We start from the raw sequence: 14,839 nt of genomic DNA, 5'->3' as shown, positions 1-14,839 counted from the left end.
CTTTTCACGACGTTGCTTGTAGCTCAATGAGCGACTTATGTAAAGCAGTCAAAATGTCTATTTCGAGAAAAAAATAATTTTTTTTTCAATGAGTATCGTAAACTAAAACTGAACTTCTTATTTTATCTCAAAATATCAACATGTTGACTGCTTCACAATGCGATATAAGTCCCCTGAGATTGGTAGACAATCCTCAGCCATTTAATAGTGAAAATAAAAATTATATTTTGTTTAAAAATCTGTCGTTATACTGAAAGTGACTTGCAAGTATTGTTAGGTACAAGTCTCAGGTGACCGATATCACTCTTGAGTATATCAAAAGTAGAAAAAGCCGCAAAAAAGTTAAATTTGGAGAAATTACCGTGTGATCTATCAATTTGTTGAAACTTACAGTTTGCATTCCTTCGAGTTCTATTGGGATGCTCCTCATCGCAGGAACGAGATCACCGAACCATTAGTTACCTACAAAAAGATTCAAAAATAAATATCTTTTATACATTACATAATTTTTTATCCTTATAATAAATGGTGAAGTCACATGAGGGTAGTTTTTCATTTAATTACATTTATAAGAAACAGGTGAAGAGACAGAAATCGATATATTCAGGAAAATACTAAAATATAGATCAGTATTCACTAGAATGATAATTTTTGAGAGGAAATAATCAACTCACATCTGAATATTGAATCTCTCGCCTTCTAGAATAGTCCACTAGATAACAGTACTTCTTAGCAGACCAGCCCTAAAAGGAGAAATGTTAATATGATTCAATATTGCAAAACAATTTCCTTACCCATTAATGTTTTCAATATTTAGAATTAATTATTCTCTATGCCGTTGATAAGGTTCATATATACTCCTGTCCTTTTCTCTTGAAATCAAATTGGCTGCTTGAAATGTTAAAATTTCTGACTTCATAACTCTGGCTGCTCCATTCTGTTACCCTTTCTAAAAAAGACATCCAAGTTATATGAATTCAAACATCACGATACAAAGAAAATATTTACACACTCGATATATTAATACAAATCTTTGATAATATAGAAACGGCTTATATTCTCCTAAGAATTAAGAATTTGAAAAAATATCTTCAATATATCGAAAATTGTCCAAGCTTTCGAAACCGAGATAAAAATTAAATGAACCTATTTCAATCAGTAGGTAAGTATACCATTCTATATGATATAAAATTTTTTTTCAGAATCGGTGAGGGACGATTAACTGCGTATAAACCCAAATTCAAATAAAAGCTATGAGATAATGCGTATAACATGAAATAAAACATTGTATAACAACGTACTGATCAAAAAAAGTTGGTCGTATTGGAACTTACCTAGTAAAAAATCTTGTGATCTCGCTATCTGTTATCATTGGAGCGGCTGAAAATTTTCATCGAGATAATTTTGTCCAAGTGGAATTACTTCTTTTCTCTCTGAAAGAAATAATAAATGAATAAAACCGAATTGATATCAGAATAAGGAAAATTGCGATTGGGATATTTAGCAATAATCAACTTTGAAACTTCCAAGATGTAATTTTTGCTGAAATAACGAGGTTAAAATGAAAATATATTGGTTTGAACTCACAATCTGTTGAAAATTCATTCGAAATCGTCGAAAATCATAGGAAAGCACCGGAAAATTCTAGAAATTGCAAATGTCTGCCCAAAGCTAACTATTTTCTGGCAACTGTTTTTGAATATCGTATCAAAATGAGGCGGACGCGCCGGCGCTTAAGCGTTCTTCGAGGAAGGTAACCAACATCGTAATTATAACGATTATAACCACAGACTACAACAGGTGGGTGGTCTGTGATTATAACCAGAGAGAAGAGATACTATAATCAAAGAGTATCATACTCTGCGATATAACCAGAGAGTAAAATACTCCTGCTAAAAAAGAAAAGGGAAATTTGAAAATTTCAAATATTAGCCATTATTATTCATGCATTTTCCTCAATCAATCATTTAAAATTGTAAAAGTATTTTGAAAAATATTACTGATAAATCAACTGAAAATAACATGAATCGGCATTTATACAAAAAATTCATTTCAAAAGAATTCGACAATGCAAATTTCAACTCACCTCTTCATCTTTGTAATCGTCAAAAACCGTCACTTTTATTTTATTCATCTGAAGTGTCCATTGATTGAGTATTTCCTTCCCCTGTGATCGTCATCATCTTGATTTTCTTCTCAGTCCTCTGCAAAAAAAAATCAAATAAGTTCTTAGAAATCCTCATCAATGTTTTCGTTGCAAGCCATCCTGGAAATGAAAAATATTGAATTCTATTCATAGATGACCTACCTGAAATAATTTTCAGCGGAAAGTCTTGCTATGCCTGGAATTTATTGTTTTCCATCATATGTAGGTGTAGTTGATTTTGTTCCGAAGGAAATACTTCTTTTCTCTCTGAAAGAAATAAACAATGAATAAAACGAAATCGATATCAGAATGAGGAAAATTGTTCTTGAAAATTTCGCAATAACCAACTTTCAAACTTCCAAGATGTAATTTTTGTTGAAATAATTATGTTAAAATGAAAATATATTAATTTAAACTCACAATCTGTTGGAAATTCATTCAAAATCGTCGAAAATCATAGGAGAGCACCGGAAAATTCTAGAATCGTATCGAAAACGTGTCGAAACTCGAAACGTATCGCAATAAGACCGGCGCGCAGGAGCATTAGCGATCTTTGACGAAGGTAACTAAGATCGTAATTATAACGATTGATTATATCCACAGATTACAACAGGTGGGTAGTCTATGATTATAACCAGAGAGAAGAGATACTATAATCAAAGAGTATCATACTCTGCGATATAACCAGAGAGTAAAATGCTCCTGCTAAAAAAGGAAAGAGAAATTTGAAAATTTCAAATATTCGCCAATATTCATGCTTATTCTTCAATCATTTAACATCATATAATTATTTGAAAAAATATTACTAATAAATCAACTGAAAGTCACATGAATCAGCAAATAAATGAATATTTTCATTTCATAAAAATTCTAAGTGACTATTAATTTTCAACTCACCACTTTCTCTACATCTTCATCTTCCTAATCGTCGCAATTTTCAAATTATTCATCTGGATTGTCCATTGTTCAAGAATTTCCTACTCATCTGATCGTCATGATCTTGATTTTTTTTCTTCCCAGACCTTTTTTACGTTACAAGCCACCCTGGAAATGAAAAAACAATAAATATATGATTGAAAATCTCCTAATTTCAGTTTCAGTTATTGGTTTCAATAAGATTGAATTCTATTCGTAGATGACCTACCTCCAATAATATTCTGTGGAAAGTTTTGCTTTGCCGATAATCTGGAATTTATTGTTTTCCATTATAAGTAGGTATCGTTGATTTTGTTCCAGTGGAATTACTTCTTTTCTCTCTGAAAATAACAACCAATTGATAAAACCAAATCAAAATCAGAACAAGGAAAATTGTCCTTGAGATATTCTGCAATATCCAACTTCGAAACTTACAAAATCTAATTTTCGCTGAAATAACGAGGTTAAAATGAAAATATATTGGTTTGAACTCACAATCTGTTGAAAATTCATTCGAAATCGTCGAAAATCATAGGAAAGCACCGGAAAATTCTAGAATCGTATCGAAAACGTATCGCAATAAGGCCGGCGCACAGGCGTATTAGCGTTCTTCGAGAAAGGCAACTAAGATCGTAATTATAACGATTATAATCACAGACTACAACAGGTGGGTAGTCTGTGATTATAACCAGAGAGAAGAGATACTATGATCAAAGAGTATCATACTCTGCGATATAACCAGAGAGTAAAAAAGGAAAGAGAAATTTCAAATATTCGCCAATATTCATGCTTTTTCTTTCATCAATCATCTATAATGTATAAGTATTTAAAAAAATATTCCTAATAAATGAACTGAAAAAACATGAATCAGCATTCATTCAAAATATTCATTTCATAAGTGACCAAGCAATTTTCAACTCACCGCTATCATGTGGCTGAATTGTCCATTACTTGAGTTCCTTCCCCTCTGATCGTCATCATCTTGATTTTCTTTCTTCCCAGTCCCCTGAAATTGAAACACTTCAATGAGTTTCAGAAATCATCATCCCTGTTTTCAATGCGAGCCACACTGGAAATGAAAAAAAAATATATATGATGAAAATCTCCTCATTTTCGTTTAAGGAAAGAGGCACTATTTTGTCGGTTCCAATAAGATTGAATTCTACTCATGGATGACCTACCTGAAATAATTTTCAGAGGAAAATCTTGCTTTGCCGATAATCTGGAATTTATCGTTTTCCAGCTTAAGTTGCTGTAGTTGATTTTGTTCCAAAGGAATTACTTCTTTTCTCTCTGAAAGAAACAACTAATTAATAAAACCAAAACGAAATTAGAATGAGAAAAATTGTTCTTGGAAATTTCGCAATAACCAACTTCCAAGATGTAATTTTGGCTGAAATATAGAGGTTAAAATGAAAATATATTGTTTTGAACTCACATTTTGTTGGAAATTCATTCGAAATCGTCGAAAATCATAGGAAAGCACCGGAAAATTCTAGAAATTGCAAATGTCTGCCCAAAGCTAACTATTTTATGGCAACTGTTTTTGAATCTCGTATCGCAATAAGGCCGGCGCGCAGGCGTATTAGCGTTCTTCGAGAAAGGCAACTAAGATCGTAATTATAACGATTATAACCACAGACTACAACAGGTGCGTGGTCTGTGATTATAACCAGAGATTATAGAGTTAGAGTTTACTCTATAATCTCAGATTATAACCAGAGAGAAGAGATACTATAATCAAAGAGTATCATACTCTGCGATATAACCAGAGAGTAAAATACTCCTGCTAAAAAAGAAAAGGGAAATTTGAAAATTTCAAATATTAGCCATTATTATTCATGCATTTTCCTCAATCAATCATTTAAAATTGTAAAAGTATTTTGAAAAATATTACTGATAAATCAACTGAAAATAACATGAATCGGCATTTATACAAAAAATTCATTTCAAAAGAATTCGACAATGCAAATTTCAACTCACCGCTTCATCTTTGTAATCGTCAAAAACCGTCACTTTTATTTTATTAATTTAATGTTGTTCAAAAACAGAGCGAAGGACTTATTCAATTTTTTTTACGTAGATACTATCATTTCTAGGATAAAAACTTAATTATCAATAAAGATTTTAAATGAAATCATATTTCGAAGTCTGTGAAAAGTTATGTTGGAAAATATAAAGGGGTTGTCGATTTCACCCCTCTCTAGCTATGGAGGATGAGTCAGAAAATGAGTTCTTGGTGCATCTCTACTCAAGAAATACCCCCGCAACATTTCATTTGTTCATCTTGGTCCAACTTTGAAAAAATTTAATAAATCCATAATCAAGTTTTCATTGCTGAAGCAACGAAAGCGATTCCGGACATATCACCATAGAAACCTTTTTTCTTATTTTGAGGTTACGAACCTATATCAGAATTTATCTCCATTAATCCTGGGACGCCCAGTATGAAGCAACTTATGAATATACTCAAGGAGTTAAATCGCTCATTTGCTACAACGTCATGGTGTTTTAAAGGATCAAAATAAGATATTTCTTCAAAAATGTGTCACATGAAAATCTATCAAATTTAAAAAGATCTACACCATCTACGAAATAATTTGAACACATACAGGCTGGGCAAAATTCTACTGAGGGGATCTCGAGAACAATGAAAGCTAGAAGAAAAAGAATGACACATTTCCGAATTCTTTTTCAGAGAAAAAAAGAATGGTGAAAAAAGAATGGTGAAAACCGTAGCCTTCTATGATTCTTCGTTTCTGAGTTATCAGCAAAAAATTGACGATTTCGTAAAGTTCTCGTTGCTTTTTTGTCTTTGAAGTTACAGATCAAAAAAATTAATCTTCTTAGGCACTTTTATACTATCTATTGATGAGAGATTTTAATCAATTTAAAAATAAAAAATTCAAAAAACGTTAGCATTAAAAAAAACGAAAGTTTGCCTGATGATTCGAAATGAAAAAATATTTTGAGCTCATCAGTGGATTCTACGCTAAAAAGTGCCTGTGGAAGGTTCAAGTTTCTGATCTGTAACTTCGAAGGCGAAAAAGTTATGAGAACTTTTCGAAATTCTCACCATTTTTTGCTTTTCTGAAAAAGAGTTCGAAAACGTGCCAACTCTTCTACTCTAACTCCTCTAGTTTCCAAGATTTCCTCATTGGACAACGAATTTGGGACACCCTGTACAATATTTCACGACGTTGCTTGTAGCTCAATGAGCGACTTATGTAAAGCAGTCAAAATGTCTATTTCGAGAAAAAAATAATTTTTTTTTTAACGAGTATCGTAAACAAAAACTGAATCTATTATTTTATCTCAAAATGTCAACATGTTGACTGCTTCACAATGCGATATCAGTCCCCTGAGACATTTTAACATTTAATAGTGAAAATAAAAATTATATTTTGTTTAAAAATCTGTCGTTATACTAAAAGTGACTTGTGAGTATTGTTACGTATCTGTCTCAGGTGACCGATATCACTCTTGAGTATATCAAAAGTAGAAAAAGCCGTAAAAAAGTTAAATTTACAGAAATTACCGTTCGATCTATCAATTTGTTGAAACTTACAGTTTGCATTCCTTCGAGTTCTTCCTACAAGTTTATTGGGATGCTCCTCATCGCAGGAACGAGATCACTGACCCATTAGTCACCTACAAAAAGATTCAAAAATAAATATTTCTTATACATTATATAATTTGTTATAGTTATAAATAAATGATGATGTAACATGAGGGTAGTTTTTCATTTAATTAAATCTATAAGAAACGAGGTGATGAGTAAGAAATCGATATATTCAGCCAGGTACTCAAAGACAGATCGGCGTTCACTAGAATGATAATTTTTGAGAGAAAATAATCGACTTACATCTAAATTTTGAATCTTTTGCCTTCCAGAATTGTCCATTAGATAGCAGTGCTTCATAGTAGACCAGCCCTAAAAGAAAAAATGTTAATACGACTCAATATAACAAATATTGGACGGTTCACTATGTATAAACCCAAATTTAAATAAAAGCTATAAGATTATGTCTATAACATGAAATAAAAAATTGTATAACAACATACTGATAGAATATAGTTGATCATATTAGAACTTACCTAGTAAGGAAGTCTTGTCGTCTCGCTGTCCGTTACCATTGGAGCTGGAAATTTTCATCCAGATAATTTTGTCCAACTGGAATTACTTCTTTTCTCTCTGAAAGAAATAATAAATGAATAAAACCGAATTGATATCAGACTAAGGAGAATTACGATTGGGATATTTTGCAAAAACCAACTGTGAAACTTCAAATATGTAATTTTTGTTGAAATAAGGAGGTTAAAATGAAAATATATTGGTTTGAACTCACATTCTGTTGAAAATTCATTCGAAATCGTCGAAAATCATAGGAAAGCACCGGAAAATTCTAGAATCGTATCGAAAACGTGTCGAAACTCGAAACGTATCGCAATAAGACCGGCGCGCAGGAGCATTAGCGATCTTTGACGAAGGTAACTAAGATCGTAATTATAACGATTGATTATATCCACAGATTACAACAGGTGGGTAGTCTGTGATTATAACCAGAGAGAAGAGATACAATAATAATCAAAGAGTATCATACTCTGCGATATAACCAGAGAGTAAAATACTCCTGCTAAAAAAAGGAAAGAGAAATTTGAAAATTTCAAATATTCGCCAATATTCATGCTTATTCTTCGATCATTTAACATCCTATAATTATTTGAAAAAATATCACTAATAAATCCAGTGATAGTCACATGAATCAGCAAATAAATGAATATTTTCATTTCATAAGAATTCCAAGTGACTATTAATTTTCAACTCACCTCTTTCCTACATCTTCATCTTCCTAATCGTCGCAATTTTCAAATTATTCATCTGAATTGTCCATTGCTGAAGTATTTCCTTCTCCTCCGATCGTCATCATCTTGATATTTTTTCTTCCCAGTCCTTTTTTACGTTACAAGCCACCCTGGAAATGAAAAAAAAAAACAATATATGATTGAAAATCTCCTAATTTCAGTTTTAGTTATTGGTTTCAATAAATTGGAATGTAGATTGAAATTTATTCGTAGATGACCTACCTGAGATACTTTTTAAGGAAAGTTTTGCTCTGCTGATTATCTGGAATTTATTGTTTTCCATTATAAGTTGCTGTAGTTGATTTTGTCCAAGTGGAATTACTACTTTTCTCTCTGAAAACAACAACCAATTAATAAAACCAAATCAAAATCAGAACAAGGAAAATTGTCCTTGAGATATTCTGCAATATCCAACTTCGAAACTTACAAGATGTAATTTTTGCTTAAATATAGAGGTTAAAATGAAAATATATTGGTTTGAACACACATTCTGATGAAAATTCATTCGAAATCGCCGAAAATCATAGGAAAGCACCGGAAAATTCTAGAATCGTATCGAAAACGTGTCGAAACTCGAAACGTATCGCAATAAGACCGGCGCGCAGGAGCATTAGCGATCTTTGACGAAGGTAACTAAGATCGTAATTATAACGATTGATTATATCCACAGATTACAACAGGTGGGTAGTCTGTGCCTATAACCAGAGAGAAGAGATACTCTAATCAAAGAGTATCATACTCTGCGATATAACCAGAGAGTAAATACTTCTGTAAAAAAGGAAAGAGAAATTTCAAATATTCGCCAATATTCATGCTTTTTCTTTCATCAATCATCTAAAATGTATATGTATTTTAAAAATATTCCTAATAAATGAACTGAAAGAACATGAATCAGCATTCATTCAAAATATTCATTTCATAAGTAACCAAGCAATTTTCAACTCACCGCTATCATGTGGCTGAATTGTCCATTACTTGAGTTCCTTCCCCTCTGATCGTCATCATCTTGATTTTCTTTCTTCCCAGTCCTCTGAAATTGAAACACTTCAATGAGTTTCAGAAATCATCATCCCTGTTTTCAATGCAAGTCACACTGGAAATGAAAAAAAAAAATATATATGATTGAAAATCTCCTCATTTTCGTTTAAGGAAAGAGGCACTATTTTGTCGGTTCCAATAAGATTGAATTCTATTCATGGATGACCTACCTAAAATAATTTTCAGAGGAAAATCTTGCTTTGCCGATAACCTGGAATTTATTGTTTCCCATCAGAAGTTGCTGTAGTTGATTTTGTGAGAGTGAAATTATTTCTTTTCTCTCTGAAAGAAACAACCAATGAACAAAACTTAATCTAAATCAGAACAAAAAAAATTATTCTTTGCAATAACCAACTGTGAAACTTGCAGGATGTAATTTTTGTTGAAATAATTATGTTAAAATGAAAATATATTGATTTGAACTCACATTCTGTTGGAAATTCATTCGAAATCGTCGAAAATCATAGGAAAGCACCGGAAAATTCTAGAATCGTATCGAAAACGTGTCGAAACTCGAAACGTATCGCAATAAGACCGGCGCGCAGGAGCATTTTGACGAAGGTAACTGAGATCGTGATTATAACGATTATAAGCACAGACTACAACAGGTGGGTGGTCTGTGATTATAACCAGAGAGAAGAGATACAATAATAATCAAAGAGTATCATACTTTGCGATATAACCAGAGAGTAAAATACTCCTGCTAAAAAAGGAAAGAGAAATTTGAAAATTTCAAATATTCGCCAATATTCATGCTTATTCTTCAATCAATCATTTAATATTGTATGAGTTCAAAAAAAAAAAAATTACAGATAAGTCAAATGAAAATAACATGAATAGGCATTTATATAAAAAATTCATTTCATAAGAATTCGGCCAAGCAATTTTCAACTCACCGCTTTATCTTTGTAATCGTCACAAACCACCACTTTCATATTATTCATCTGAAGTGTCCATTAATTGAGTATTTCCTTCCCCTGTGATCGTCATCATCTTGATTTCCTTCTCAGTCCACTGCAAAAAAAAACAGTTCAATAAGTTTTAGAAATCCTCATCAATGTTTTCGTTGCAAGCCATCCTGGAAATGAAAAAGATTGAATTATGTTCATAGATGACCTACCTGGAATAATTTTCAGAGGAAAGTCTTGCTTTGCCGATAATCTGGAATTTATTGTTTTCCATCAGAAGTTGCTGTAGAGTTGATTTTGTTCCAAAGGAATTACTTCTTTTCTCTCTGAAAGAAATAATCAATGAATAAAACGAAATCGATATCAGAATGAGGAAAATTGTACCTGGAAATTTTGCATTAACCAACTTTGAGATTTGCTGAATGTAATTTTTGTTGAAATAATGATGTTAAAATGAAAATATATTGTTTTCAACTTACATTCTGTTGGAAATTCATTGAAAATCGTGGAAAATCGTAAGAAATCACCGGAGAATTCTAGAAATTGCAAATGTCCGACCAAAGCTAACTATTTTATGGCAACTGTTTTTGAATCTCGTATCGAAATGAGGCAGGCGCGCAGGCGCTTTAGCGTTCTTCGAGAAAGGTAACTAAGATCAACATCAAGTATAACCACAGAAGCAGAGACTGTCTCTGCACAGAAGAGATAAAATAATCAAAGAGTATTATCAGAGACTCTATGAGTATTATACTCTATGGGTATTATACTCTATGATATAACCAGAGAGTAAAATACTCCTGCTAAAAAAGGAAAGATAAATTTGAAAATTTCAAATATTCGCCAATATTCATTTACTGATAAATCAACTGAAAATAACATGAATAGGCATTTATACAAAAAATTCATTTCATAAGAATTTGGCCAAGCAATTTTCAACTCACCGCTTCATCTTCGTAATGATCACAAACCACCAATTTCAAGTTATTTATCTGAAATGTCCATTGATTGAGTATTTCCTACCCTCCCGATAGTCATCATCTTGATTATCTTCCAAGTCCTCTGAAATTAAAACAGTTCAATGAGTTTTAGAAATCCTCATCCCCGGTTTCTTTGCAAGGCAGACTGGAAATGAAAAAAAAAAACGAATTCTATTCATAGATTACCTACCTGGAATAATTTTCAGCGGAAAGTCTTGCTTTGCCTGGAATTTATTGTTTTCCATCATATGTAGGTGAAGTTGATTTTGTTCAAGTGGAATTAATTCTTTTCTCCCTGAAAGAAACAACCAATGAACAAAACTTAATCTAAATCAGAACATGGAAAATTATCCTTGAGATATCTACCAATAATCAACTCTGAAACTTGCAAGATGTAATTTTTGCTGAAATAATGAGGTTAAAAGGAAAATATATTATTTTCAACTTACATTCTGATGAAAATTTATTCGAAATCGTCGAAAATCATTGGAAAGCACCGGAAAATTTTTGAATCGTATCGAAATCGTTTCGAAACGTATCGCAATATGGCGGACGCGCAGGAGCATTAGCGTTCTTCGAGAAAGATAACTAAGATCAACATCAAGTATAACCACAGAAGCAGAGACAATCTGTCTCTGCACAAAAGAGATAAAATAACCAAAGAGTATTATACTCTATGATAAAATCAGAGAGTAAATACTCCTGATAAAAAAGGAAAGAGAAATTTGAAAATTTCAAATATTCGCCAATATTCATGCTTTTTCTTCAATCATCATCATCGTACAATTATTTGAAAAAATGTACCTAATAAATCAACTGAAAGTAACATGAATCACCAAATAAATGAATATTTTCATTTCATAAGAATTCCAAGTGACTATTAATTTTCAACTCACCACTTTCTCTACATCTTCATCTTCCTAATCGTCACAATTTTCAAATTATTCATCTGAATTGTCTATTGCTGAAGCACTTCCTTCTCCTCTGATCGTCATCATCTTGATTTTTTTTCTTCTCGGTCCTTTTTTACGTTACAAGCCAACCTGGAAATGAAAAAACAATAAATATATGATTGAAAATCTCCTAAATTCAGTTTCAGGTATTGGTTTTAATGAGATTGAATTCTATCTATTTGTAGATGACCTACCTCCAATAATATTCTGTGGAAAGTTTTGCTTCACCGATAATCTGGAATTTATTGTTTTCCATCATAAGTTGCTGTAGTTGATTTTGTTCCAAAGGAATTACTTCTTTTCTGTCTGAAAACAACAACCAATTGATAAAACCAAATCAAAATCATAAAAAGGAAAATTGTCCTTGAGATATTCTGCAATATCAAACTTTCAAACTTCCAAGATGTAATTATTGCTGAAATAATAAGGTTAAAAGGAAAATATATTGATTTGAACTCACATTCTGTTGGAAATTCATTCGAAATCGTCGAAAATCATAGGAAAGCAACGGAAAATTCTAGAATCGTATCGAAAACGTATCGAAACGTATCGCAATAAGACCGGCGCGCAGGAGCATTAGCGATCTTCGAGAAAGGTAACTAAGATCGTGATTATAACGTTTATAAGCACAGACTACAACAGGTGGGTGGTCTGTGATTATAAGCAGAGAGAAGAGATACAATAATCAAAGAGTATCATACTCTATGATATAATCAGAGAGTAAATACTTCTGCTAAAAAAGGAAAGAGAAATTATAATATTTCAAATATTAGCCCATATTCATGCTTTTTCTTGAATCATTCAACATTGTATAAGTATTTTCGAAAATATTACCTATAACTCAACTGAAAATAACATGAATAGGCATTTATTCGAAATATTCATTGCATAAAAATTCAAAGTTCTCAACTCACCGCTATCATGTGGCTGAATTGTCCATTGCTTGCTAACCTCCGGTTTCGTTGCAAGCCAGACTGGAAATGAAGAAAAAAAACAATAAATGATTGAAAACCTCCTTATTTTCGTGTTAGAAAAGAGGTACTTTTTTTGTCGAATTCGATAAGATCGAATTCTATCCATAGATGACCTACCTGGAATAATTTTCAGCGGAAAGTCTTGCTTTGCCTGGAATTTATTGTTTTCCATCATATGTCAGTGTAGTTGATTTTGTTCGAGTGAAATTATTTCTTTTCTCTCTGAAAGAACCATGCAATTGATAAAAAGAAATCGAAATCAGAACTAGGAGAATTGTCCTTTGGATATTTAGAAATAACAAACTGTGAAACTTTCAAGATGTAATTTTTGCTGAAATAATGAGGTTAAACAGAAAATATATTAGTTTGAACTCACATTCTGTTGAAAATTCATTAGAAATCGTGAGAAATCATAGGAACGCAATGGAAAATTCGAGAAATTGCAAATGTCCGACCAAAGCTAACTATTTTATGGCAACTGTTTTTGAATCTCGTATCAAAATGAGGCGGACGCGCCGGCGCATTAGCGTTCTTTGAAGAAGGTAACTAAGATCCAAATTATAATTATTAACCACAGAAGAGATAAAATAATCAAAGAGTATTATACTCTATGATATAATCAGAGAGTAAATACTCCTGATAAAAAAGGAAAGACAAAATTGAATATTTCAAATATGAGCCCATATCATGCTTTTTCTTCAATCATTATCATCGTTTAATTATTTGAAAAAATGTAACTAATAAATCAACTGAAAGTAACATGAATAGGCATTTATACAAAAAATTCATTTCATAAGAATTCAGGCAAGCAATTTTCAACTCACCGCTTCATTTTCGTAATGATCACAAACCACCAATTTCATGTTATTCATCTAAAGGTTCCATTGATTGAGTATTTCCTTCCTCTCTGATTGTCATCATCTTGATTTTCTTCTAAGTCCCCTGAAGTCAAAACAGTTCAATGAGTTTTAGAAATCCAGCCAGACTGGAAAGGAAAAAAAAAACAATATATGATTGAAAACTTCTTTATTTTCGTTTTAGGAAAGAGCCACTTTTTTCTCGAATTCGATAAGATCGAATTCTATTCATAGATGACCTACCTGAAATAATTTTCAGCGGAAAGTCTTGCTTTGCCTGGAATTTATTGTTTTCCATCATATGTAGGTGTAGTTGATTTTGTTCAAGTGGAATTATTTCTTTTCTCTCTGAAAGAAACATGCAATTGATAAAAAGAAATCGAAATCAGAACTAGGAGAATTGTCCTTTGGAAATCAACTGTGAAACTTCCAAGGTGTAATTTTTGCTGAAAAAACATGATTAAAATGAAAATATATTGATTCAAACTCACATTATGTTGAAAATTCATTCGAAATCGTCGAAAATCATAGGAAAGCACCGGAAAATTCTAGAAATTGCAAATGTCCGACCAAAGCTAACTATTTTGTGGCAACTGTTTTTGAATCTCGTATCGAAATGAGGCGAGCGCGCAGGCGCTTTAGCGTTCTCCGAAAAAGGTAACTAAGATCCACATCAAGTATAACCACAGAAGCAGAGACTGCCTCTGCACAGAAGAGATAAAATAATCAAAGAGTATTATACTCTATGATATAGTCAGAGAGTAAATACTTCTGCTAAAAAAGGAAAGAGGAATTTGAACATCTCGAATATTCGCCAATATTCATGCTTTTTCTTTCATCAATCATCTAAAATGTATAAGTATTTTAAAAAATATTCCTGATAAATGAACTGAAAGAAACATGAATCAGCATTTATTCAAAATATTCATTTCATAAGTGACCAAGCAATTTTCAACTCACCGCTAACATGGTGCTGAATTGTACATTGCTTGAGTTCCTTCCCTTCTGATCGTCATCATCTTGATTTTCTTTCTTCGCAGTCCCCTGAAATTAAAACAGTTCAATGAGTTTTAGAAATCCTAATCCCTGGTTTCGTTGCAAGCCAGCCTGGAAATGAAAAACAATATTTGATAGAAAACCTCCTTACTTTTGTTTTAGGAAAGAGGCACTTTTTTGTCGATTTCGATGAGATTGAATTCTGTTCA

The 14,839-nt window shown here is 32.0% G+C and overlaps 1 protein-coding gene across 3 annotated transcripts; it reads right to left on the bottom strand.

Annotated features, from left to right (window-relative positions):
- Positions 1-672: 672 nt before the first annotated feature.
- Positions 673-14,549, bottom strand: LOC123320458. 3 transcript variants are annotated; one of them, XM_044907793.1, is made up of 9 exons: positions 14,126-14,549; positions 13,878-13,982; positions 13,602-13,719; positions 12,895-12,999; positions 12,718-12,777; positions 11,998-12,109; positions 11,856-11,893; positions 9,862-9,966; positions 8,166-8,260 (listed from the first exon to the last, which is right to left on the bottom strand). In XM_044907793.1, exons 4-8 carry the CDS (start codon positions 12,950-12,952, stop codon positions 9,902-9,904), a joined length of 333 nt encoding a protein of 110 aa, XP_044763728.1. In that variant the 5' UTR covers positions 12,953-12,999; positions 13,602-13,719; positions 13,878-13,982; positions 14,126-14,549; the 3' UTR covers positions 8,166-8,260; positions 9,862-9,901. The 3 variants fall into 3 exon arrangements, 2 of the variants coding, with proteins under 2 accessions (XP_044763728.1, XP_044763729.1); XR_006538760.1 differs by lacking the exons at positions 8,166-8,260; positions 11,856-11,893; positions 11,998-12,109; ... (3 more) ...; positions 13,878-13,982; positions 14,126-14,549 and adding exons at positions 673-743; positions 795-949; positions 1,335-1,433; positions 3,984-4,067; positions 4,243-4,354 and having other exon boundaries at positions 9,862-9,881; XM_044907794.1 differs by lacking the exons at positions 12,895-12,999; positions 13,602-13,719; positions 14,126-14,549.
- Between the last annotated feature and the right edge of the window lie 290 nt (positions 14,550-14,839).

Source organism: Coccinella septempunctata, chromosome 9, assembly GCF_907165205.1.
Source record: "Coccinella septempunctata chromosome 9, icCocSept1.1, whole genome shotgun sequence".
NCBI classification, from domain to species: domain Eukaryota; kingdom Metazoa; phylum Arthropoda; class Insecta; order Coleoptera; family Coccinellidae; genus Coccinella; species Coccinella septempunctata.
Note: the sequence above shows the minus strand (reverse complement) of the source record. Positions and strands in the feature narration are given on the sequence as shown.

Bases quoted from the DNA above. Each gene is read 5' to 3' on its own strand.
- LOC123320458 (XM_044907793.1), bottom strand. From the start codon at position 12,952: ATGATGGAAAACAATAAATTCCAGGCAAAGCAAGACTTTCCGCTGAAA. The intron at 12,778-12,894 runs GTAGGTCATCTA...CTTCATTTCCAG, and splicing joins TCCGCTGAAAATTATTCCAG to TCTGGCTTGCAACGAAACCG. The intron at 11,894-11,997 runs GTAGGTCATCTA...TTTCATTTCCAG, and splicing joins TCCACAGAATATTATTGGAG to GTTGGCTTGTAACGTAAAAA.